This window comes from Taudactylus pleione, unplaced genomic scaffold (assembly GCF_031769625.1).
Source record: "Taudactylus pleione unplaced genomic scaffold, aTauple2 ptg000095l, whole genome shotgun sequence".
NCBI classification, from domain to species: Eukaryota; Metazoa; Chordata; class Amphibia; order Anura; family Myobatrachidae; genus Taudactylus; species Taudactylus pleione.
Window position 1 is genome coordinate 18,652,378 of NW_028284497.1, and position 25,406 is coordinate 18,677,783.

The 25,406-nt window shown below is 43.4% G+C and overlaps 1 protein-coding gene across 2 annotated transcripts in view; it reads left to right on the forward strand.

The window, feature by feature from the left end:
* Positions 1-25,406, forward strand: part of AUH (AU RNA binding methylglutaconyl-CoA hydratase) — a 460,835-nt gene that overhangs the window by 320,052 nt on the left and 115,377 nt on the right. For both annotated transcript variants that reach the window (XM_088470044.1, XM_088470043.1), the window contains exons 5-6: positions 1,018-1,110; positions 15,718-15,774. In XM_088470044.1, the coding sequence (XP_088326170.1) occupies positions 1,018-1,110; positions 15,718-15,774 (150 nt within the window). The remainder of the gene's footprint in view (positions 1-1,017; positions 1,111-15,717; positions 15,775-25,406) is intronic.

The window sequence follows — 25,406 nt, forward strand, 5'->3', positions numbered from 1 at the left end:
CATTATGTCAACATGTAAAATGTTGACAAAACATCCCTGGTGGTCTTGCGGTGACTTACTTGGTACAGCGGGTCTGATGGCTCCAGTGATGTCTTCTGGGTCCGGTGGTCATAGATGATGGCGGTTCTAGTGGCACTTGCGGCGGTGAGTGGCTAACCGCTGACCCTCATCTCTAGTGCCTAACCCTAACCTGTTCTCCCGCAGCCTGGCCCTGCCCCCTCCCCCTACTGCCTAACTCTTAACCTCCCATCCCATAGCCCAACCCTACCCTCCCATTGCCTTATCCTACCCTCCCATTGCCTAACTCTCTGCTTCCGGTCCTTGCAGAATGTCGGTGTCTCACATGTTGACATTGTGAACATGGACATGCTTCACACACTGACATGTAATGTCGACATTTTAGCAATGTTGACATTGTGGTGTTGACATTATGAATGTTCACATTGTAAATGTCGTCATTTTGACTACATCTCGTTTAGAGGAACCACTGACAACATACTATCAATTACTTCGTATTACTAGGATTTGAACTGCTCCTACAGTAGTTGTCAACATTTAAAATAAGCCATTACAATGTTGTCCGTAATCTGTGGGGATCCCTCACATATAGCCCTCACAGGTCTGTTAGGTGGGCTGAGGTGTATTTTTTGTGGAGTTGGCCTTTATATTTTGGTGATATAATGCATGTACGATTATTACTTTTACTGCACAAGAGATGTAGAAAAAAGTTTGAAAGCATTACTTATGTCTAGTTTAACATTTTAAAAGAATATCCAGCCCACATTTTTTATATAATTTTTTTATGTTTAATATCTTATGAAGTATTAATCTAGAGTTTACTAGCCCTGAATAGTATGCTTAACACAGCTTGAGATTTTAAATAGTGCATTCATTTTAGCCAATTGGTCATCATATTATTTCTTTATGCTTTAATAAAATACCAGGTATTTAAATTACTTTTTTATGGACTGTTACTTTAGCTGGTTGTTTTCATGAATCTAATTTTTTTTTCTTCAGCGAATCTTCCAATGCCAACCATTACTGCCGTGGATGGAGTCGCTCTAGGTGGAGGCCTAGAGATGGCTTTAGCGAGTGACATTATAGTGGCAGGTAAGGTCAAAGTGTGAATGTTATTATTTTGTTGAATATGTTTTGCATTTTATATCTATGAGCTTATGTAATAGGGTGCGGCTTGCAGTCACTGCGGGAACTCCTGGGAGTTATCCCGTATTTTTAAAGCAGCAATCATTTTAGAGGCAAAACAAAACTAGTTTTGCCTTTAAAAATGATTGCCGCTTTAAAAATACGGGAAGGCTCGCAGGAGTTCTCGCAGCTGCTGCAAGTCGCACCCTATTACATAAGTCTGCCAGTGTTTCAAACACTGTGTAGTTTTCACTAATTTTACACCGCAATGTTTACATAGATAAGCAAGTCTATTTATTAAATGTATTTAAGCCCTTTCTCTGACAAAAATGGGGTTTTCGCCGGAGATTAGGTATTTCCTCACCTATTACTGCCAGTGTCAGACCCCACTGGATACACTACACAATCACACTCTCTCTCACTTTAGGAGATAAATGTAATAGCCCCTGAGTTTCTGATGCATTGGGTATTTATGCGAGTCTCCTAATTTTTTTTAAAGTGGCAATCATTTCAAAGGCTAAACCAAGCTGGTTTAGCCTTTATAATGATCGCCACTTTAAAATAAACAGGGAGACTCACATAAATCCCCACAGCATCGAAAACTCGGAGGCTATTACATTAACCATAGATGTTACTGTTTTTTCCCCCATCTTCTGTTTATTTCTTTCTCTCTCAGCCTCTCACTCACTCCCTGGTACTCTTTATCCTCCAAATTACTCTCTCCACCCCAACCCCCTTGTCTCTCTTCTTTAAGATTTGGCTATAGTGCAAAGGGTCTAATCCTTGGCGGCTGGCAGGACCGTGTCTGCTGCAATACATGCTTGTGTCTTAATATACAGATACACGTCTTCAATATGTCGTAGTATACAGGCACAGCTTCCATATGTCTTAAAATACAGGCATTCATTCCATGGGTTCAATTCGTGTTAGGTATGATATGTCAACATTCATAATGTCGACATTGACCATGTTGACATTTATCGTGTAGACACTGATGAAATGTCGACATAATAGAATGTGGTGCGCAGTTCTGGTAGAGTAATCTGATGCGCCAGTGTTCCGGTATGTATACTGGCCCTAACCCTAATCCCTAGCTCCCTCTAGTGCCTAACCCTAATCTCCCCATCCCCCTGTAGCATAACCCTAGCCTTCCATTAGTGCCTAACCCTAATCTCCCCATCCCCCTGTAGCTTAACCCTAGCCTTCCCCTAGTGCCTAACCCTAATGTACCCATCCCCCTGTAGCATATCCCTAGCCTTCCCCTAGTGCCTAACCCTAATGTCCCCATCTCCCTGTAGCATATCCCTAGCCTTCCCCTAGTGCTTAACCCTAATCTCCCCACCCCCCTGTAGCATAACCCTAGCCTTCCCCTAGTGCCTAACCCTAACCTCCCCATCCCCCTGTAGCATAATCCTAGCCTTCCCCTAGTGCCTAACTCTAATGTCCCCATCCCCCTGTAGCATAAACCTAGCCTTCCCCTAGTGCCTAACTCTAATCTCCCCATCTCCCTGTAGCATAACCCTAGCCTTCCCCTAGTGCCTAACCCTAATGTCCCCATCCCCCTGTAGCATATCCCTAGCCTTCCCCTAGTGCCTAACTCTAATCTCCCCATCCCCCTGTAGCATAAACCTAGCCTTCCCCTAGTGCCTAACCCTAATCTCCCCACCCCCCTGTAGCATAACCCTAGCCTTCCCCTAGTGCCTAACCCTAATCTCCCCATCTCCCTGTAGCATAACCCTAGCCTTCCCATAGTGCCTAACCCTAATGTCAAGGTTAGCATTTCAAATGTCGACATGTTGTCTGTTGAAATTTTAACAATGTCAACATAAATGTCAACATTATGATTATAGACATTGTTATTGTTGACCTAATGACTATGGCCCTCATTCAGAGCCGTACGCTCTGAGCAGAGCGCACGCTCTGAATGAGGGCCGGGCTCCATTTTCATGGAGCGTCCTCCTGGACGCTCGTATAGCTGTGGGTCACCACCCACAGGCTATACGAGCGTGCATTTTGATGGCCGCGATGGTCGTGACCATCGCGACCATCGAAATTGCGAGCCGGAGCCTGCGGTTGAGGTTTTCAACCGCAAGCTCCGGAGTGATTTTGGCTCTATCAGAGCCAAAATCACTCCCACTGACATCACTAGTGATGTCAGTGGGCCGGCTTCTGACGGGAGGCGTTCCCGTGGGAACGCCCCCGTCAGGGAGGCACGCCCACCAAAGGGGGCGTGCTGTCAATCGACATTGACAGCACGCCCCCTTTGATCGGACACAACGAGCGAAGGAAAGTCCTTCGCTCGTCGTGTCTGGCGCATGCGCACGACGGAGCTCCCTCCGTCGTGCGCATGCTCAGTGCAGACCATCGACCCACTTGCGAGCGGACAGCCGCTCGCGAGTGGGTCTGAATCAGGCCCAATATCCCGTTTAATTAAATTGAATGCTATGTTCTGCACTTGGCTGCACATGTCAGCTAGTTATGTTATCTCAGACATAGCAAGTGTTCTTGTGCACCTTTATGGTCTGCGAGGGAAAACTTGCAGTGTTGATGGCCATAGTGTAATAATATCCAGAGACGCACCTTTCATATGCCATAACAAGCGACTTTTGAATTTACAGCGATAGTCTTTTTTTTAACAAAGGTATTTTAATAGATTGCCTTGTAGACGACACATTAGTCGTTTTTCTTCGTGACGTCAAGACGAAAAGATTTACTTTTGACGTGACACTCAGAAGGGCAAAGTTATCTATGAAAAAAACATGAGAAAAATACTCAGGTCAATTCCAGCCACTTTAAGGCCCTCATTCAGAGGCGGTCGGAGGATGCAAGCGGTCGCTCAGAAACTGGGCGGCCACTTGCATCCTGACCGGCCGCCTCTGTTTCGGTTGTTAGGCTGTAGGTTCACAGCTCTAACAACCGCTAGGGTGATGGTCGCGATGGTCATAGACCATCGCGACCATCGGGGCTTACGACGAGACCCTAGGGTAGGGTCTCACTTGTCGTAAGCCCTGGAGAGCTTCTGGCTCTGTCAGAGCCGGAAGCTCTCCACTGACATCACTAGTGATGTCAGTGGGGCCTCCCCCAAACGGCAGGCATTCCCATGGGAACGCCTCCGTTTGGGCTGCCACCCCCCCGGCCCGCCTTCCAAATGGGGCGAGCTGTCAATCAACATCGACAGCTCGCCCCCTTTGGAAAGAGACCCGCTACAACCGGCGCTGTCGGTCGTAGCGGGTCTCATGCATGCGCACGAAGGAGCCGGCTCCCTCGTGCGCATGCGCACTGGACAAACATCGAGGCGGTCGTAGACCATACGGCCGCCTCTGAATGAAGCCCTAAGTGTCTGTCCCAGTGCTTTATTGTCATGCCAAAGCAGATTCTTACTGGGACTTGTTTGAAATTAAAGTATAACTTTTCACATAAATAAAATAGGAACAGGTAAAAAAAAAAGGGAAAAACTGAAATTCTGTATCAGTAAAGAGGACTTACATCAATATTTCTGGAGAAACCGGATAATTCGTATCAATCTCTAAATGTATAAAATAAAGGCCATCGTTGTGATATATCTTTAATGGTTTAGGCAGCGTAAGCCAAGAAAGCGCTTTGGCGTCTGTTTTTTCATTGACTTGCTTCACTAAAATCATCACTGCTCGGCTCCCTTTCGTCATACATTAATGGTTCATACACCTAAACCTTCCTCGACAAATGCTCTATAAAATAATGAAAACTGCATCAAAATCTGTCCAGTGCTTCTCCAGGCTAACCCGAAAAACAGACAGGCGCCTTCCAGGGACTTTTTTTATACTATGTATAAATAGATATACAGACACTGCTTTCATATGTCATACTATACAGACACATCTTCCATATTTCATAATATACAGACACACCTTACATGACATCAGATACTGACACTGCTTCCATATTTCAAAATATACAGACACACCATCCAGATGCCATAATATACAGACACACCTTTCATATGTAATAAAATACAAATATTTCTTCCATATGTCATAATATACAGAAACACCATCCATATGCCATAATACACACACTTTATTTATTCTATAATATAGAGACACTTCCAATATACCATAATGTACAGACTCTAATTTCATATGCCATAATATACAGACACACTTTCCATACGTGATAATATACATACACAACTTCCATATTTCAAAATATACAGATGCACTCCTTCCATAGCTAATAAAATATAAGCTCTCATTCAATATGTACTAATATACACTTATTTCATATGTTATAATATACCTTCCATGTGATATACAGTAATATACAGAGACACTTGTTCAATATGTCATAGTCCACAGACACTCCTTCAAGGAAACCCCTTTCATATGTCATAATATGCAGACACTGCAAGTACATATTTTTTTATCTCCCAATAGATATATGAGAGTGGTTCAATAAGTAAGGTAACAAGACCTCTCACGTGTGTAATGTTCTCTATTTTGTTCTAATTTCCTGCCAGGTCAGAGCAGGTAGGCCACTGCTTCCCCTCACGGCCATTATAAATCATACTGTCCCAGCATCAGTTGTATGATGGCTGGCGGAAACATGGTCAAACATTAAGGTGCATAGTGTGATCAGATTCCTGCGTTTAAAGGGCACATAAGCAGCTGATATTCATTGCCAACTTTCCGAGATGTATGGTGATAATGACATGTCATGGAAATAGGTTTGGGTTTGGTGTACTGCCTTTGAAAATGACAGGACATTTCCGGATGAGCAGCGATCCACACAGCCAAGCACGTCCACCACAGATGACAATTTGTGCTCATTGAAGGTTTTATTCAGGAGAATAGACACATTTGAGTTAGTGATATTGCTAATGGACTGAACATTTCAGTGGGCACTGTGCAACTGGGGAAAAAGTGTTCACTGTGGGTACCAAAGCAACTCACAGAAGTTCACAAAACCAATAGGATGGGAATGTCTCCCTTACACTTGACGCGGTACCATGAGGAAGGAGTGCAGTTCCTGCAGTGTATTGTTACAGGTGATGTAACATGGGTGCCTTATGCGACATTGGAGATGCAGCAAGTATACATGATATGGAACACGCATTGTCCTCACGTTCTAAGAAATTCAAACCACTCCATCAGCGAAGAAGGTCATGGCATCTGTGTTTTGGGACCACAAGAGCGTGCGTCTTGTTGATTTCCTCACCAAGGGAGATACTGTGAATTCTGTCTGCTACTGTGATGCACTTTTAGTCAGTTGCGGAGGGCAATTAGTCAAAGATGACCTGGGTTACTGCAAACAGGCGTCTTATTGTACGATACTGCCAGACCACACTCGTGGTTGTTATGGCGCTACTATTGGGAGGTAGTGGACCATCATCCCTACATTGGAGAAGCACCTGGGTGGAATGTGATTCACAACTGACTGTGAAGTTCAGCATGCCGTCGTGACCTGGCTTCAGGCGCTTGACAATGATTTCTACTTTGCCAGGATAGATGCCTTAGTGTTGGAATAAATGCTTAGATAAGTATGTGGAAAAATAATATGTACCAAGGCCATACTATTGATTCTTCCCTGCCTAGCACCTGGCTACCTATAAATGCATATGAGTCAGTTGCATTTTGTTTAATTCAGAAGTCATTTGTTGCACGGTTTCTGAACAGGTACCTCTTCACGTCTTTTTGAAAGTGTCCCACATTACATACAAAAGGGCTGATTCTGAGTTGGATGGATCTCTGTGCTTGTATGTAAACGGCAAGTTTTTACATACAGTGAATGCGCAGATGTGAATCTACGGAATGTTTGCATATGTCCTTCCTATTCAGAGATGGATGGAATTTGGCCAGATCTATCTTTCTGTGAAATTGGGCATTTCATGGTGGCGACAATGCAATCAACTGCTGATGTTTGGGTGGGGGAATCGGGGATATTCAACATATTGAAAAATCTTGATTCGTAGATCCAGACCTGAAAATTGTTGAAATCGTAGAGTCTGAGATTTTTACATGTTGAAATTCCCCTATGGGCTAACGGATTGCCGTTCATCAATGGCCGCCGATTGTCAGGTTGGATCGGTAGAATGGGGAATGGGCCCCTTAAGTCAAATACTTCAAATCTTATGAAGAGGACAAGTGGAGAAGCTGCCCATAGCAATCAATCAGATTATAGATATTTGTCTATGAAATGATAGGTGGAATCTGATTGGTTGCTTTAGGCAACTTCTCCACCTGTCCTCATTAGAATGATTGACACACTTTCCCTAGGGAACATAATGGGCAGGATAACGTAGTGCACCACTACAGCTGCTAGCCAGACTTTGAGTGACTTACTGTGGGTATAAGCATTTCAGTATGTGAGCTCCCAAATGATGTCTCTGGTGGAGACCCGCTAAACATTCTAACAAGGTGATATAAAAGCCCCAGTGCTTTACATACTGTATGCTCACAAATAGATGCTTTAAGTGTGATGGTTCTCTGGGAACTCTGGGGGTCATTCAGACCCGTTCGCGAGCAAAGGACGCTCGCAAATGGGTCGATGTTTCCCCACTGCGCATGCGCGCGACGGAGGGAGCTCCGTCGTGCGCATGCGCGAGACCCGGACTGCGACAGCCAAGCTGTCACTCCGGGTCTCACACCAAAGGGGGCGTGCTGTTGATGTTGATTGACAGCACGCCCCCTTTGGTGGGCGTGCCGGGGGCGTGGCTGCCAGACGGAGGCGTTCCCATGGGCCCCCGTGACTAGTGATGTCAGTGGGAGTGATTTTGGCTCTGATAGAGCCAAAATCACTCCAGGGCTTGCGGCAGCGAGACCCTACCGCAGGGTCTCCGTCGCAAGCCCGATGGTCGCGATGGTCAAGACCATCGTGACCATCATCATGGACGCTCGCTATAGCTGTGGGTGGTAACCCACAGCTATGCGAGCGTCCATGAGGACGCTCCAAAGAAAGGTAGGAGGGCCCCCTGATTCAGAGCGAGCGCTCTGGTCAGAGCGTTCAGCTCTAAATCAGGCCCTCTGGACCTCATTCAGACTCGCTTACTAGGATGTTTTTCGAACGCAGCCAGCCGATTGTATGCATTCTGCACATGCGTACGCAATGCTTGTGCATGAACCACTGCGAGTGATCGGGAAGTGTACGCTTGCCGCACATAGGCCCTGATTCAGAGCCAGACGCTCTGACAGAGCGCTCGCTCTGAATCAGGGCCGGTCCTTATTTTTTTTTAAGAACGTACTCCTGGCCGCTCGCATAGCTGTGGGTGACCACCCACAGCTATAGCGAACGGTCATGAAGATGGTCGCGATAGTCACGAGCTTGCGACAAGACCCTTGTGGTAGGGTCTCGTTGCCGCAAGCCCCAGAGAGATTTCGGCTCTAACAGACCCGGAATTTCTCCACTGACATCACTTGTGATGTCAGTGGGGCCGGCCCCAAACGGTAGGCGTTCTCATGGGAACGCCTCCCTCTGGGCAGCCCACCAAAGGGGGCGTGCTGTCACTCAACATCGCCAGCACGCCCCCTTTGGTGCGAGACCCGGAGCGATGGATTGCCCGTCACTATCCGGGTCTTGTGCATGCGCACGACGGAGCCGGCTCTGTCGTGCGCATGCGCTCTGGGCCACCATCGACCCGGTTGCGAGCGCTCAGCGCTTGCGACCGGGTCTGAATTAGGCCCATAGACTGCACTGTACAATGAGTGACAGGAGAAGCCGTTTGTGGGTGGTGACAGGGGCTGGCCACTAGAAACAGGGGAGTGGAGGTGCGAACGGCGTGCCTGAGCGTCTTAACGCCGTTTCAGAGGCGTACATAATTAACAAGCAGCGTCCTAATACACGTCACTTGGTTATATTTCACACTGAAGTGCTCGCAGTAGGGTATAGTCAACCAGAAGCGCTGAGTTTGCTTCCGATGGTACTCGATGTACCGATGGTTGCATACACATCCTGGAGATGTGTATGCAAGTGGGCATCTTAAGACAGGCAGGTGGGTGTCTGCATACACAGAGCAATCGCATGCCAAGATATAGTGGGCATGCTAATGCCTTGGCATGCGATCGCTTGCCTTGCCGAAATTTGCATACGCATCTAGCGTGCAAATGCATCTAGTGAGCGGGTCTGAAACAAGCCCTCTGTATCATAGATAGTGGGAGTGCCTCCTTATAGATCCTTACTAGTGTTCTATAAGTGCACTTTAAAAAAAATCCCTCTTAAAAAACCTGCTGTAACCAGAGCATTCACAGGGACTGTTGTCCGTTCCCTTAGGTTGTGTGAAGTACTTTGGGATCATTAAATTCTCTCATGTGGAACTTCTCTTTTTGTGTAATTTTTGTTGTTCCCTTTGTTTATTATATAAATCGGTACCTCTATTTTCTCATTTCAAGGTTACAAAATAGTTATAGTTTGCTATGTATATTGACAGTACCTAAAATAAATTGAGATTGGATAAAAAAATCACACATAGAATGGCAGTAAGTATCATGCAGATTTATTGTTAAGATGATTAATCTCTTTATAGAATGAATACCCTCTGATCATCTCAAGATGTTGATAATTGGGATAGGAAAAGGAACAATGCTTGATTATTGAAATATAGCAATTTATTTATTCTTTACAATCATGAGAAAATATGCAACACTATAGGTTGAAATCAATTATGCGTGAGTTCTGTAAAAGTTGAGGCAGCACAGACAGTGTAATGGTAAAGGTGCACACACGGTCAGATATGTCAGATGAACGATTTGCAAACGATCTGCAAACAATTTGCAAACGATTGAACGATTTCAGCCTGTATTAAAAAGAATGGAAATCGTACAAAACTGACTGCAAACACATCAGATGTCAGATATCGTAATCTGAGAAACGGGAAAGTGCATCGTTCATTGTTGCACACATGTCACATTTTTCTTTCAGATATGAACGATTGAACAATTTTTAAAATCATTATCGTTCAGATCTGAAGAAAAATCTGACCGTGTGATGGCACCATTAGCATTACTGCCTCACAGCACTGAGCTTAAACTCCACTGGGGCAGGGACTGAAGCGAATGGCTAAATATTCTCTGTAAAGCACTGTGTCAGTGGCGTATCTATAATGGGTGCAGTGTGTGCGGGGCACACGGGCCCCCGGGTCCAGGGGGGCCCCACACCGCACACCCTGCACCCATATTATTTTAAACTTACCTGTCTATAGTCCCACGGTGGGTGTCTGCTCTGCTCAGAACACCGGAAAATGGCCACCACGGCCATTTTTCCGGTGTTCTGCGCATGCGCAGTAGACTCCGGGCACACTCTAGTGCCCAGAGTCTACTAATGCTCCGGTGGCTGGCCAGCCGCGTCAGTCGGCAGCCGGCCACCGGGAAGAGAGGAGGGGGCCCCGCACGGGTAGTGCACACGGGACCCCTCCTCTCTTAAGAATCCCCTGCACTGCGTAATATGTGCGTGCTGTATAAATAAATAATTTAAGGCAAGTTAATAATATTGCAGAATGCGCGTTCCCTTGAACCTCAGTATTCAATTAGAAATTACACCGGGCATAATGATACTCCCAAATTTGCAGGGCACCCCAGCAGAGTCAGAGTAACACAGTAGGAAAGGACAGCAGCTGCCGAGTACCGACTGTGCTGCTAGAAATGTAATCGTATGCAGGAGTTGTTTAGTAAACACAATTCTGGGACACGTGTCTCTAGAACATCTGTGTCTTTTCATATTCCCCTCGGGTGTGCAATTGGGATATTATAGGGAAGAAGATAGGTTGCATGGAAAGGTATGAATCCCCTTAGATTTTGTACCTGGAAGTGATGTGGACTAAGGGCAGAAGTGCAGTTTCCTGCCCATACAGTCCACCAAAAAACAAAACTTGGCTCCTCGCGGGCTTGCTTCGCTCGCTACGCTTCGGGCTCGGTGGCTCGCTGTGCTTGCCATGAGAATGTATTTCCCCTCTGTGCCCACTTGAATGGTAGGGAATGACGTTGGACATTGGCTGATGACGTCAGGGTACAAAATCTGAAGGGGATCGATCCATTTCCGAGATTGCATAGCTGTGAATCACTGAAATTACCACATTGCTACCAATCATTTAAAAAACTAGATTGATTAGTGAGCAAGGGTGGTCTGCTTTAAAATAAAAAAACTAAATTATTCTAGTAATAAACTTTAGCCCCGTACAGACTGGACGATATTTTTGAACGATATGAACGATAACGACATCTTTGATCGATATATATAGTTCAAATTGTCCAGTGTGTATGCATTATGCGATGATTGATGCGCGCTCCTGCGGGTCGTCAACGATATCCCCAGTCGTCTATACATGCAGCTCAATCTGGGGACATCGTTAACGATGCCATGCTGATGAAAGCCTTATGGCCCTGCTACCCCCCCCCCGCCTCCCGCTCTCGTTCGTAGTTGCCGGCATCGGCAAGTGTGTATGCACTTACCGATGCTGGCGCCTCTGCTGGGCCCGCCGCTGCCTATATCGCTCAATACACACATCATTCAGTGTGTACGGGGCTTTACATGGACTTTATAATAAAATAAAAATAGTACAAAACAAAAAAATTAAAAAATACAAATAATTTAAAATGATAATTATAGCAAATTATGTAACTACAACCAGTTTTATTTACTTGTTAACTAGTATCTTGGACCCATCATTTGCCGGGTCGCTAGCTATTGAGCAAGGATATTTGTTTTCCTCTTTCTTCCAACAACTTCCCATCTCCCTCCCCTGTCTCTTCCTATTCTTCCACCTATTGTGTAACGGATGTTGTTGTTTCTCTTTCTCTATTGGAAAAAAACACATGTAACTGCCATCTGCACTTACAAAGACTTTCCCATCTATCCAACACTTCCACATAACATGTGCTACAAACTTAATACAATTGTTAGCATTTTATAGAAAATAACCTGAAAAATTACAGTACATCTTTATTCAACAGATTTTACTATTTAAATTTCTTTCAGGCCAATTATTATTCATTGGGGAAGAGGGGAAGTAAGGGCCTGCAACAAGTCTCAACTGTCGTACATTAAAAATAAAGAATTTTTGCTAACTTTTCACCTACTCAGAAGATGCAAACTAAAAGCCCAAGAGCTGCGTTAAATTAACACAGATTTTAAATTGAACAGGAAAAACTTGTGGATGCTTATTGCGGCTTATTAAATTTGGCCCATATAATTGATCTGAAGTGTAAGGCTCATTTGTGCAAACAACATAGATAGCCTTCAGCCTTCACATTTGCCAGTAGTTTGTAATGATTAAATGCTTTTGAGCTGGGGGAGTACCCAGACCATCCGGGAATGTACAGTCATTAGGATATTTATATTCCCACAGAACTCTGCTTGATTTAAAACAGTTCTCTTTATTCAGTGGTGAGCTGATGTGTAATCACTGTGTACTTGGAGCTTATGTTTAAATAAAAAATGGTCAGAAGTATATTTCAAACATTGATGGCCAATATCCATTTATAATTATTTCATTACATGAATCACATAATTTATAGGTAATGACTAATTATCTATGCTGAAGCATCATGTACCAAAATGTAGCTGGTCACTTGGAAATTCCCATGCACATCAGATTGTCAAATATGGTTTACCATATTCTACAATGTGGTATTTCAGTGTGCAACTTTTACCACTTTGAAGCAATATAGTTGCTAATTCAGCCATCTATAAAGCCCTGATTTAGGCTAGATTCAAGGGGTGTAGTAGGTAGGTTCAAAACCTGACAGACGGAAGCCCGGCAGGGGTGAAGATCCCGATCGCTAATTAAGGTAAGTACCACTAACCTAATTCCCTACCCTAACCCTCCCTTAGGAGTGCCTAACGCCCTTCTAAATGCCTAAACCTAACCCCCCCCTTCCCAGCAGCCTAAACCTAAGTCCCCCAAGGGGGGTGCCCAGGGACGACGAGAGCCGCACCGGGTCCAGGTGACAGGGGGCGTGGCCTAATCGCGGGAGGTGTGGTCATGCCCCCTTAAAACAAAAAATTCTTTTTTCAGTGCCGCGAAGCACCGCTGCGTACTTGGGAGGGGGCGCTGTATGTCCCTCAGCCCAGTGCACAGCCAATGGGGGGCGCGATCAGCTTGATCGCTCCCCAGATAGGCACAGGAGACTGCTCCAGCTGCAGCCACGAGCAGTCTCCCAGTGCAGCCCAGCACACAGCAGCGTGTGCTGGGCTGCTGTGACTTAAGAGGGAGAAGAAGAGGTGCCGGGCCCCTGCAGCAAGCCCGGGCAATTTGTACCCGCTCCCCCCCCTCTCGGTACCCCTGGGGGTGCCTAACCCTAACCTGCCCCCGGGGGTGCCTAACTCTAACCCCTCTTTCCCCTAGCCTAACCCGCCTGGGAGGGTGCCTAACCTAAGCCCCCTGCAGCCCTAAAACCTAACCTTCTCCCACCTCCGGCGTCGGGCTCCCGGCGTAGGTTAAATGACAGGCGTCGGGATTTCAACGCCTGTCATTAGTACCTTGCCAGGATTAGACAGTCGGGAAGCCGGCGGTCGGCATTTAGACCGTCTGCTTCCTGATTACATCCCGATTCAAGGTAGGCTATAACAAAACCTACTAAAGGCAATACAATAATAGGGCATTCAAGAACTTGTAGAATACTTAGAATGCTTCTAACTTGCTTTGACATGGAGATATGACTAGGTTATAGTGAATGTGGATCAGCTGAGCCTTGATCATCATCTTTCATGTGGACCTTCATGCAAATTGGTTTAGAAAGAAACTACAGATGACAATTTTTTTGTAGAGTGTAACATCTGCCGACTTCACAAATACTCTTAAAACCAAAATATACCTGGAAAATATGATCACCTGAACACATGCCATCACTAATATGCACCCAATACTCACACAAACACCACAATCCGTATACTGACTAGGTTTCAAAACTGTCACCTCCTTTTCCGCTGGCTTTCCGTATTTGTCCCATTGTCTTTTACTTAACTTATAATAGTTGTGCAACATCCGATAGTTCAAACGTTTGCACCTCCAGAGATAAAGCCATCTTGGCCTTTAGTTAATATACATATCCATGTATTAACTAAAAAAAAATCCATTTGCTGAAAAGTAGGTGTGTAATGTCAAAAAAATACCATTGTTCTGTGTATTTTGCACTTTTCCACATTCATAAATGACCTTTACGCTGTCACAAGTGATAACACTGTACAACAAATTAATACTTTTAATTTGTTTCCTTTCTAAAAATAGTCATACATTACTAATTTGAGGTCAAGAAAAACTAAAATGATTTCAGAATGTTTTTACTAGCTCTATTTTTGGAGCTACACTACTTGCAGTATATTGTATGTACATTAGTAATATAGTCATAGGGAAAAGCTATTTTAAAATAATCTGATATTTTCTTGATAGAAAATAAATAACAGTTGTTTTAATTCAATCAATCACAAATAAGAACACAAAACGAAACAAACATACAGCATACGAAACAAACATACAGCATACGAAACAAACATACAGCATACGAAAGTACTATCTAATATAGTGACCTATTCATGGGGGTGCTTTCTCTTTGCTTGTCGCTTGTACTCCTCTTCTGGGGCATCTCTTGTCACTGTCCAACAGTAGTGATCACCTACCCTGATATCTTTAGTCCATTGCTGAAATGTCTTGGTGGAATCGCTCACTATGCTTGTCACTCAGTGCACCACAGTTATCTTGTGTGGGTAATCACGTGAATCGCATATATTTGAATAGGGGAGGGGACAAATAACTGATTCATTTAATTGGGTCATTAGGCCCCGCCCCCTCTGCACGGAACGCAGATTGCTGGTAAGATTCTCTCCATTCTGCCCAGTTCTCTAGGAATACCCCTACATCGTCATAAATGGGCTATATCTCGGAACTCAGAGCCAACTGAGAGTTTTAAATGTCATATTCAATCTTTGCATGCTGAAATCAATTAGAAGTAACTATTTTCACATCGGAAACATTTTCATTGTTGTGCAGTGTAATAAATGAGTGATTCACATTATTTCTCACAGCACTGGGGGTAAATTTGATTGTGATCAGGACCCTATATGTGTCCTTTCTTTATATGTGTGGGTTTCATCCAGATGCTCCGGCTTATGGATTGATATATAAATAACAGGTTATATTTACTAATGTGATGGCAGGAGCTTTCAAAGGAATACTGTAAATAAATACCTTTACCATCATTTCTAGCCAATTCTATGCAGAACATTATTTAGAATTATGTATTGTATAATGAAGTTGCAGTTTGACGACAACTCTTACTGCCTGGTAGTTCCTGTTTAACTGACAAACTTTATATCTAACCATTAAATTAATGCTATTGATAAGTGTGTTTCGCTATGTCCTTTACCAAGGTATCATTTTCAAAAGACAAATCTAGGTTCCAAGCTTTTACTGGTATAATACCTATGTTCTTGTCTGATTTTTGGATACAAGCTACGAAGATAAGAACAGATGTCAAAGCTTATGACATAATATTCTGCTTTTGAGCAGACAAATATACACTGTAAAGTGTCTGATTCTGTGTAATTAGTAGCATTATTAGATTGTTGGCTTGTATACCAGTATCCGTTTATTTTGTTTCTTTGTTTTCTCAGCTTCATCAGCAAAAATGGGGCTAGTTGAAACCAAGCTGGCCATAATTCCTGGAGCAGGTAGGACTGATTTATTCAGTGAAATATACATACAGTATATTAACGCACATGTGATGTTTATGTTACTAGAATATAAAGTTTATGTATTTCTGTTCTTGGTCATTTGCTGAAGCAGTGATGTATATCTTTTCCTGCTCCTTTCAACCTCAATGATCAAAGCTGTAACTGATCTAAATGGGATGCAGTCAGGATACTGGCGGGGCGCTATCCCGCCCGCCGATATCCCAACACTTACATCCCGACATGGGACTAAAGATAGGTATTGAAATCCCGACGTCTATCATTAGCCCCACTACGGAATCCCGACACCCGGCATACCGAATGAAGGTATGCCGGGTGTTTTAGCGTCTAGCCGTGGGGAGGGGAGGTTTAGGTATAGGGACCCCCAGGGGGATTTAGGGTTAGGGTAGGGGAAGGGGGATTAGGCTTAGACACCACTAGGGGGGGTTAGGGTTAGGTACCCCACCGGGAGGGTTAGGTTTAGGGTGCGGGGAGGAGGGGTTGGGTTTAGGCACTAAGGGGGGGAGGTTAGGGTTAGACACTAGGGAAGGAGGTTAGGCACCCCTAAGGGAGGGTTAGGGGGGGGAAGGGGAGGGTTAGGGTTCTTACCACCTTCAGCTGTCAGGATTTCGACCCGCCGGGCTGCCGCTGTCGGTTTTTGATCCGGCAGCTAAACAGTAGACAGCATTATATACCGATTCTGATCTAAACATAGGGATATTTGATTAATTTAAGTGTCTATGTACAGTATATATAATCTCTTTGTAGAAGTATATGTTAAATTGTTGAAAATGTAATGTATATGTTAAATTGCTTACTAGGCATACTGACTATGTAGAATTATATGTTAAATTGTTTCCTATGTTTATTGATCTTCTAAATGATAGTCCAAATATGCAGAATACATCAATCTTTTTTAATCCATGGACCGATGCAGTTTCAATTTAGAAAGTGAAAATATTGACAATCGGAACAGGGACACGGTTAGGTTAAACCCCAGCATGCCGAGATTGTGCCGGTTGTATAATTTCACAACCGTTTTATCATCATGTTTGAAGTTGTAAAGCTGGCTCTGTTAAAATGCATTACACCGTATTAGCATGTCGGCATGCCAGGGTTTGACCTAACAGTGTCCCATTTCAAATTGTCGATGACTAAGGCCCGTATTCAATTAGGGAGCGAAAAGTCCGTGTTGGACTTTTTGCTCCACATCGGAGCTTTTCTGGGGATAAAGTATCGGCCGCTTTATCCCCGTATTCAATTTGGAGCCGGTGAAAACAGGAGCCTGCGGAAAGGTAAGTATCAGGAAATAGGGGAATTTTCGGGAATTCATCCAGGGACCCCCCCTAATGATGTCCAGACATGGCGGATCACTGTGGGTACCCCCGTTTAGTCCTGCAGAATGTGTTCTGCATTTTTACATAGCCGCAGCAGGTGTTTGTTCTTGACATTGAAGAAGTGATGCAGAATAGCACTTAGGTTTTTTTTTTTAATTTTTAAAAGTGTTCCCATCAAATTTGGGGTACATGAAAATGGGTACTAACATATTTTTAAGTCCCTAAATTAATTTTTAAAAAATTCTGCAAAAAAGCACCTGCCACTAATAGCCTATTCTAGAAAACACCTTTATTATTATTATTATTATCGTTTATTTATATGGCGCCACAAGTGTTCCGCAGCGCCTTACAAAGTACATAAATAGATTTACAGTGACTTACAGTACAATACAATACATTACACCTGCTGCATACTTACAGAATACCCCTGAACCTATTTAGCTATTTTTAAACACTGTCCACCAATTTTATTTTTTTTTATCCCAAAATTAAAATAATTTTTTTGGGGTGTCCCGGTTTTTTTTTTTTTTACTTTTTTTTTACCCAGTTTGTTTTTAGGGGCAATTCCCAGAGGTGCAGCCTATTTTTTTAAAGCCTGCACCCCTAATCCCCAATTCTGCACTTTTTCTCGCCATGTAAAACATGGTGAAAAGTTATCCCCGTTTTTTTTCCAAAGATTTTTCGAACCTGCAAAAAGTATTTGAAATTGAATACAGGGATAATTGAAATAGGCGAAAGTGACATCATCAGCAATAAATTATCCCCGATTCTGACTTTTCGCAGCCTAATTGAATACCCCCCTAAATCGTTTACTGAACCTTATAGACCATCATTCTCTTTCCAGCAATGCACACAGAGAGGCTGATTAAGAATTGCACGTAACTCCATTGCGTGAATGGATCTTACGATTTTTAGTACTGTGTATGCTCTGTATCCAACTGTAGGCAACTATGAGGAACTACTGGCAGTTATTGGTCGTAAGCAGCTCAGTCACATCTCCACTTGCTGCTGAGTGGGCGTTACTGGGTTGAAATGGGGAGTTCACAGGTATTATAAGGGTTGTGAGGGCGTATAGGCAGAATTGTAACCAGAAATGTTCTTGCGCCAAATATAGGGCCGATACAAGTGCGGGCTGATGGCTATTTCTGCATACATATAAACAGGGGTGGTGCAGCTGCATAGATGTGCACAACTCTGCAAATGGGCAAATATCTGTATTTATTTAGTGTTCTGCTCATCAGACATGGAAACATCTATGAATATATACTAGTTTCTTGTGTTTGGGTAGAAAGGGTCACTGCTTGTACTCTTTCTAGAATGAAATGACCATTGTTACATTTAACAGATTGGTCATGCGATGTTTGGAAGAGAAGGGACCTATCAGTTACAGAGAAGGAGGTCTTTTGATGGTTTGTGAACTACGGCCACCAGTTGTGTTATAGCTTTTCTGGTTTACAGCCAATAAGGTTGCTTGATCCCAAGCACTGAGCATCCCCCTTTTTCAAGCTTCTCCCAGGCCAATCAGTGTGTCCAAGTGGCTGCATATCCAGTAATGCAAAAATTTGGTGGCATGGTTTGTTAGTGGTCAAGAGTTCACATCCCAACTATGGTTCTGTATGTTTGAAGTTTGCATGTTCTCTCTGTATTTGCAAGGGTTTTCTTCCAGGTGTTCCAGTTTCCTCCAGCACCCCCAAAAACATGCAGTTCTGGTAGATTAATTCTCTTCTGATAAAAAAACAAATAACCCTAGTGTGTATGTGTGTCCATTTGGTAGGAAATATAGATTGTAAGCTCCACTGGGGCAGGGACTGATGTGAACAACTAAATATTCGTTGTAAAGTGCTCTGTAATATGTGTGCACTATATAATAACTTAATAAATAAATAAATTTACAGCTCATTTTATCCCCATATGTGTAGATTGTTACTTACATAGATCTTAAGGTGCATACACACACAACGATTTTTTGAACGATTATCGTTAACTATTTTGTTTATCGTTCAATCTTTGAAAAAATCGTTCACTTTCTAAGTTAAAACGATGAACGATTATCGTTCGTTCACGTTTGTAGTTCAGTCAGACTGACCAACTCAATGATTTTCATTAAGGGAATATGCAAAAATCGTTTGTAGTTCAAAAAAATCATTCATTACACTTTAAAATATCTGACAGATAATCGTTCAGAAATCGTTGGTAACAAAATCGTTGTGTGTGTGTATGCAGCTTAAAGCTGCATACACACACAACAATTTTGTAAATAAACGTTTTTCAAGGGAAAATGAACGAAAATCGTTTACTAAAATTGTTCATTTACAAAATGTAATGAATGATTTTTTTTAACTACAAACTAATTTTGTAACTTTCCCTTAATGAAAATTGTTGAGTTGTTCAGTCAGAATGGACGATGAACAACAAATGCAAACGTGAACGTGCTCGAACGATAATCGTTCATCGTTTAGGCTAAAAAATACAACGATTTTTTAAAACGATTGAACGATAACGACGTCGTTATTATTAAATAGTTCAAAAAATCGTTGTGTGTACGCACCTTAAGACTTTAAAAATGCTGAACCGCCCTTCATTTTGGCAACCACTCTCACCAGTAACCTAATTTAGCTGCTCTCTCCATTCCATATGGTGCTATTTGAAGCTTATACCAGCAATACGTTTAGTCTCCATGTTAAATCAAACAACTATCTTCAGGTAAGCAACAAAAACAAACAAGTAATGGTTTCATTTTTCATGAAGAAATCATTTCTATCACTCAGTTAGAATATACACAGAGAACAATGTTATTACCTAATAAAACAGAGGATAAAGGGATATAAAGCAGAGCTGTTTGGGCTCTTGCACTTTCAGTTATTATGATTTCTGGAAAATGTTTCATAAATATTCTTTAATTTATGTGTTTCCTGCACATATGTGTATACATTTACATATGTGTATTAATATAGGTTGTCAGTTATGTGTTTTATTTTGTTAGTTAAACGGAAAGCTAGTAATTGACAAAAGCAATGCGATGTTAAGTTTTATTATTTGTCTTGGCTGTCAATTACAATAACAACTATTTAAATCAAGAGGATTAACATCTTGCTCAGATGCGTTGCTTTAACAAAAACATATGATAAAAAATAAACATTGTTTTTGCAACTAATCTTTTCATACCAGATATGATAATTTTTGTTAATGATCCAACGTGTTTTTGTGATCACCACCTGCAATTTCTCAATTTCTAATATGCTAAGCGCTTTTTTATTCTTGCTTGTCTCAAATAAAAGCTATTTGCATGAGGGCTGTACCTTCCTTATTTCTGCTTATATTAAATTAGTATTCGAATACAACTGACTAAGTACAACTATTTGAACAGATGTAATTTAGTCCTTTAATTGCGTATGTATATCTTTACTTATCTGGGGTCATAGGATGTAATGTGCTACTGTTACTATTTATTTTTACATTTAAAGCATGTAAGTATTCTGTAAAGCATATACTGTATGGTTCACAATACTACAAAGGGATAAAAATATATACAATAAATTAATGACAAGTTAAGGTGCATTTTTCCATCTATCTGGGGCAGGCATTCATTGCTCCTATACCTCTTTTCCCCTATGCATTGTTAGTTTCCCTTTATGATGTAGCGTGAATGCTTGGGAAAATGCCATGGCTTGCAACGGTGCACCTAGGTGGTCTGCTCAGCACATATAGAGGTGCAGGTCTGATGTCCATTGTCCAATATCCATTGTGTATGCTTACTCACCACCCTCAGGAGACACCTTCTCAAACTAGAGGTGCACCTACATTTGCAGAAAATGTGCAATGCAGAAAATGTCAAATTCACATCAAAGGTCAAACTACTACCAATATAGAACCACCATATTTAAAAATATATATTTTAGATTTTCTTCTAACATGTTGTTTTTGCCTCATTGAGGGGACAACAGGACTGACATTTTTATAATGTGCATTTTTGTGTGGCAAATGTTCCGGTACTTCCTCCTCACTAAAGTGAAACTGGAAGGCACCATATACTCTACATTGGAACAGTACAAAGCTCTAAAGCTGGCCACACACTAGACCAATTTACATCCAACCAGCCAACTAATTGATTGGTTGGAATGAAAATCTGGTAAGGTATGAAAGCAAATGACAATCAGCAATTTGCCCCCAAACGCCGGAAAATGGACAAAAACTGTTGTTTGAACAAATTGTTTAGACCAGGGGTTCTCAAACTTTTTTGCTCTGGGACCCCATCTAACAATAAAAGTTATTACAGGAGCCCAGCATGTTACTGCAGAATGACTGCCACACGTGTGGTCAGCAGACCGCTCATGCACAGTAACACTATGGAGACACAAAACTGTGAAGTGTCCGATAATGCGATCGTTTAATTTTTTACACATTGCAGGTATGAGCTCTTTTCGAAGCCCCTGTCCCTGCAAGGTGAGGCAGAGTGACTGAGGAGACAGTGGGTTACTGGTGAGGCAAAGGGTGACGTAGGAGGCAGTGGATGACAGAAGCTGTGGGTGACAGGGGTGAGGAAGATGGTGGCATGGAAAGGCAGAGGGTGACTGGGGAGGCAATAAGTGACATAGGAGGTGGGTAATAAGGAGAAGCTGTGGGTGATGGGGAGGCAGAGGGTGTCGGCAGGTGATGGAGAGGCAGGGAGTGGCAGTGGCTGGCAAGGAGCAGCATAGGGTGGCAGGGGAGACAGTGGGTGACTGGGGAGGAGGTGGGAGGAAAAGGGTGACATAGGAAAAGCAGTGGGTGACAGGGAAGCAGAGGGTGAAAGGGAGAGACAGAGGTGGCAGGGGGTGATTGGATGACGAGGAGGCAGGGAGAGGCAGAGGGTGACAGGGAGGTATCCAAGACTGGATGGTGACGTATATGGAGATCAAAGTGAGAAAGACAGAGGGGGCAGATAGTGGCAGAGGGTGGCATGGAAAGGCAGAGGGTAACTGGGGAGGTAATAGGTAATGTAGGAGGCTGTGGGTAATAGGGAGGAACAGTGGGTGACAGGGGGAGGCAGAGGGTGTATGTGGGTGACGTAGAGGCATTGGGTGGCAGGGAGAAGCAGTGGATGACAGGAAAAGGGAGTGGGTTGCAGGATGAGGCAGTGGAAGGCAGCAAGAAGCAGTGGGTGACAGGGGAGGAAATGGTGACAGAGAGAGGTAGTGGGTGGCAAGGAGCAACAAAGGGTGGCAGGGAAGACAGTGGGTGACTAGGGAGGCAGTGGGGGGGCAAAGAGTGACAGGGAGAGACAGAGGGTGGCAGGGGGTGATTGGGTGATGGGGAGGCAGCGGGTGACAGGGGGAGGTAGAAAGTGAGAAAGACAGAGGGGAGCAGTGTGTTTCATGGGGGAGGCGGTTGATGATGGGGGAGGCAGTGGATTTTTAATACATTCAATTATTTTCTGTTTCCCCCCTCCAGTTCCCACACTATGTGTTCCCCTGTTCCCCCATGGGCTCTGTGCTCAGCACTCCCCTCATTGCTCATGCTCCCCTGCTGATGTTTCTTCCCCCTCCACAGCAATCATCACACATTCTGTGTCCCCCCACCCTGGCAGCAGCCCCCCCCCTCCCCCTGGATCACTCAGCCAGTGATCCAAGGAGTCTGAAATAACAGACAGCTCAACTGGTTTCACTCTCCTCAGATCACTGGCTGAGAGATCAGAGGAGTCATCAACCTGACCCCATGTGAGTCGCGACCCACTTTGGGCTCACGACCCACAGTTTGAGAACTGCTGGTTTAGATCAAACATTTAACAAACTTGTCTGACGACCATTTTCATCTGTTTTCTGGCATTTAGGAGCAAATTGCTGATCATCATTTACTCCCATACGTTACCAGATTTTCATTCCAACCAGCCAACTAGTTGGCTGGTTGGACAGATAATCTTTAGATGTGTGGCCAGCTTAACTCTAGCTAGTGGAAAAAGCAATTCCTTTTGTGGAATAAAAATGCCTGTGTAGCTTTTTGGGCAGCAAGGATCATCCCTAAAAATGCACCTTTCCACTCCTTTTAAAAATGTACCCTCCCCACATTTCATTCAATAATCTCACTCCGCAAAATGAAATGTTGTTTTTCCATTGCTACAAGAAACTGGCCTACCAATGCAGCTACTTTGTGCTTAGAAAGATATGCCCTCATTCCCATTTACTATTCCTATCCGCCAGTGCTTCTCTGTATACCATGCTCACTGGGGGAAATCTAGAAGCACATGCCCCAAACTGATGAGGTGCACAACAATGTGCAGTTAGTAAATGATGCTTACCTGATCATTTCCTTTCTTTGAAGCACTCCATGGCAGCAAACAATAACATATATGGACATATTCCAGCATGCTCCATTTTCTAAAGCAGGGATGGGGAACCTCCGGCCCGTGGGCCGTATATGGCCCGCAAGATCATTTTATCAGGCCCGGCCAGCTGTGGCTGACCAGGTATTGCAGGAAGCGCTGTGTGCGCTGCAGCTGCCAGCACAGTAACACCCCTCATCTCTCAACCAATGACTGTGCGCATTAGCGTCTCCTCAACCTATCAGCGTGACCTCCGCCTCCCGGTCACGTGATTGCTCTCTTCATGGATCCCTAAGGCGGTGCTGAGCTGCCATTTTCCTCCAGCAGCTGCCGTACCATGTGCCGAAGGGACAGGCAATGTGCCGAATGGTGTCCATGCTCATGTCTGCAGCAAGGTGATGCCGGATCCCTCCCTTCTCCTGCTGGATACGATCCTCTGCATGTCAGACGCCAGCCTGGAGTCTGGCCAGAGCATAACAGACTGCAAGACCACCACCCACGAGATCATGGGCCCCTAAGAAAAAGCACCTGGACTGTGAGTAGGCCACTTGTGTTTTACCTGGGGCTGTGTGTTGTTATTACTAAACTAGGTTATCATTTAGGTTCACATCACATTATTAAAAATGTTCTGCTTTAGTGTGTGGGTATATTTGATATATATATATATATATCAGGCACATTTTTAAGTTGATAATTTAGTATGGCCCGCGAATGGTTTTTGAAATATCCAAATGGCCCTTGGCAGAGAAAAGGTTCCCCACCCCTGTTCTAAAGGATGCAACCAGTGATTTAAACATGTTAATAAAGTTTATATATTGGAGTAACTGTTTTTTGTTTTTTTTAAATGTTGCTGTATCTTTATTGGTACATGGAGAATGTGTTTAATCTTCTATCAAGGATACTTTTTGTAATTGAGATAGATAGAACTTTACTCATCCACACATTTGTAATCACTAAGCTCTTGTTATATTGCAGTGTTCTATGGTAGATCAGTGATACAATACAAGCCACATTCTCTGGCATATAGTTTGGAAATAATGCCAACTCGATGACTGATTTCACAAACCAGTAGTTCATTTTACTACTATGGGTAGTATATTTGTATGTGCAGACCTCTCGCTTCCCACTTTCACTCTGTGTAGCCTCCTTCTCAAGATTGTGTAGCATTGGACTGCAATAGATGGGATTGGCCATTGCGGTAGGATTCTTTTTCCTCTGCAGTAGTACAGAACATGAGTCCCAAATTCACCATTGCCCAAGGAGGCATCTACTTATGGCTTTTTCTATTCACAGCCCTGCTTATATATTATAAAATAGTATTACTGAAAAATGTGTCAGTAATTAATAATTTGTTTATTTCCATAATAATAGAAGCATTGCTTACTAGGGAAAAGTTATAGAGAAAACACCAACAGCCAGAGAGTCATAGTTCTCGCTAAAGAAATGGTCTTGTGATATCACATGGTATTAATGACCTCTTGACCTGCTGATTAAGTTGTTATGGCTTATTGTTATACCCTGTAAGCATTAGATCATGTTAATAAATGATAGCAGTTTGGCAATTTTAATGAATCATCCTGCTATAATGTTTATGACCAGCTAATGTCGTTATTGTGTCCTGTGGAGGCAGGGCCGCCATTAGGGAGGGACAGCCGGGACTCTAATCCTGTGCCCGGACATTTAGGGCCGTATTTAATTCCAGTCGAAAAGTCCAAATCGCGAGTGACATCATTTCGCCAGGCGGAAAGTTTCCGCCGTATTCAATTCTTGCGACTTTTCGTCGGTATGGAAAGTCAATAAAATGTACCCGGCGAAAAAGTTTAATCTCTGAATAGCCAGCGAAAAAAAGTGCACAATTGAAGTTTTGGGGTGCAAAGGTGCGGAAACCACTCTGCACCCTTTGGACAGACCCCCAAAGAATAACTGCGTTAAAAAAAACACAAAAAAAAGAGGAACACCTCAAAAAAGCACTTTGAAAGTGGGGGCGAAAAAGTACA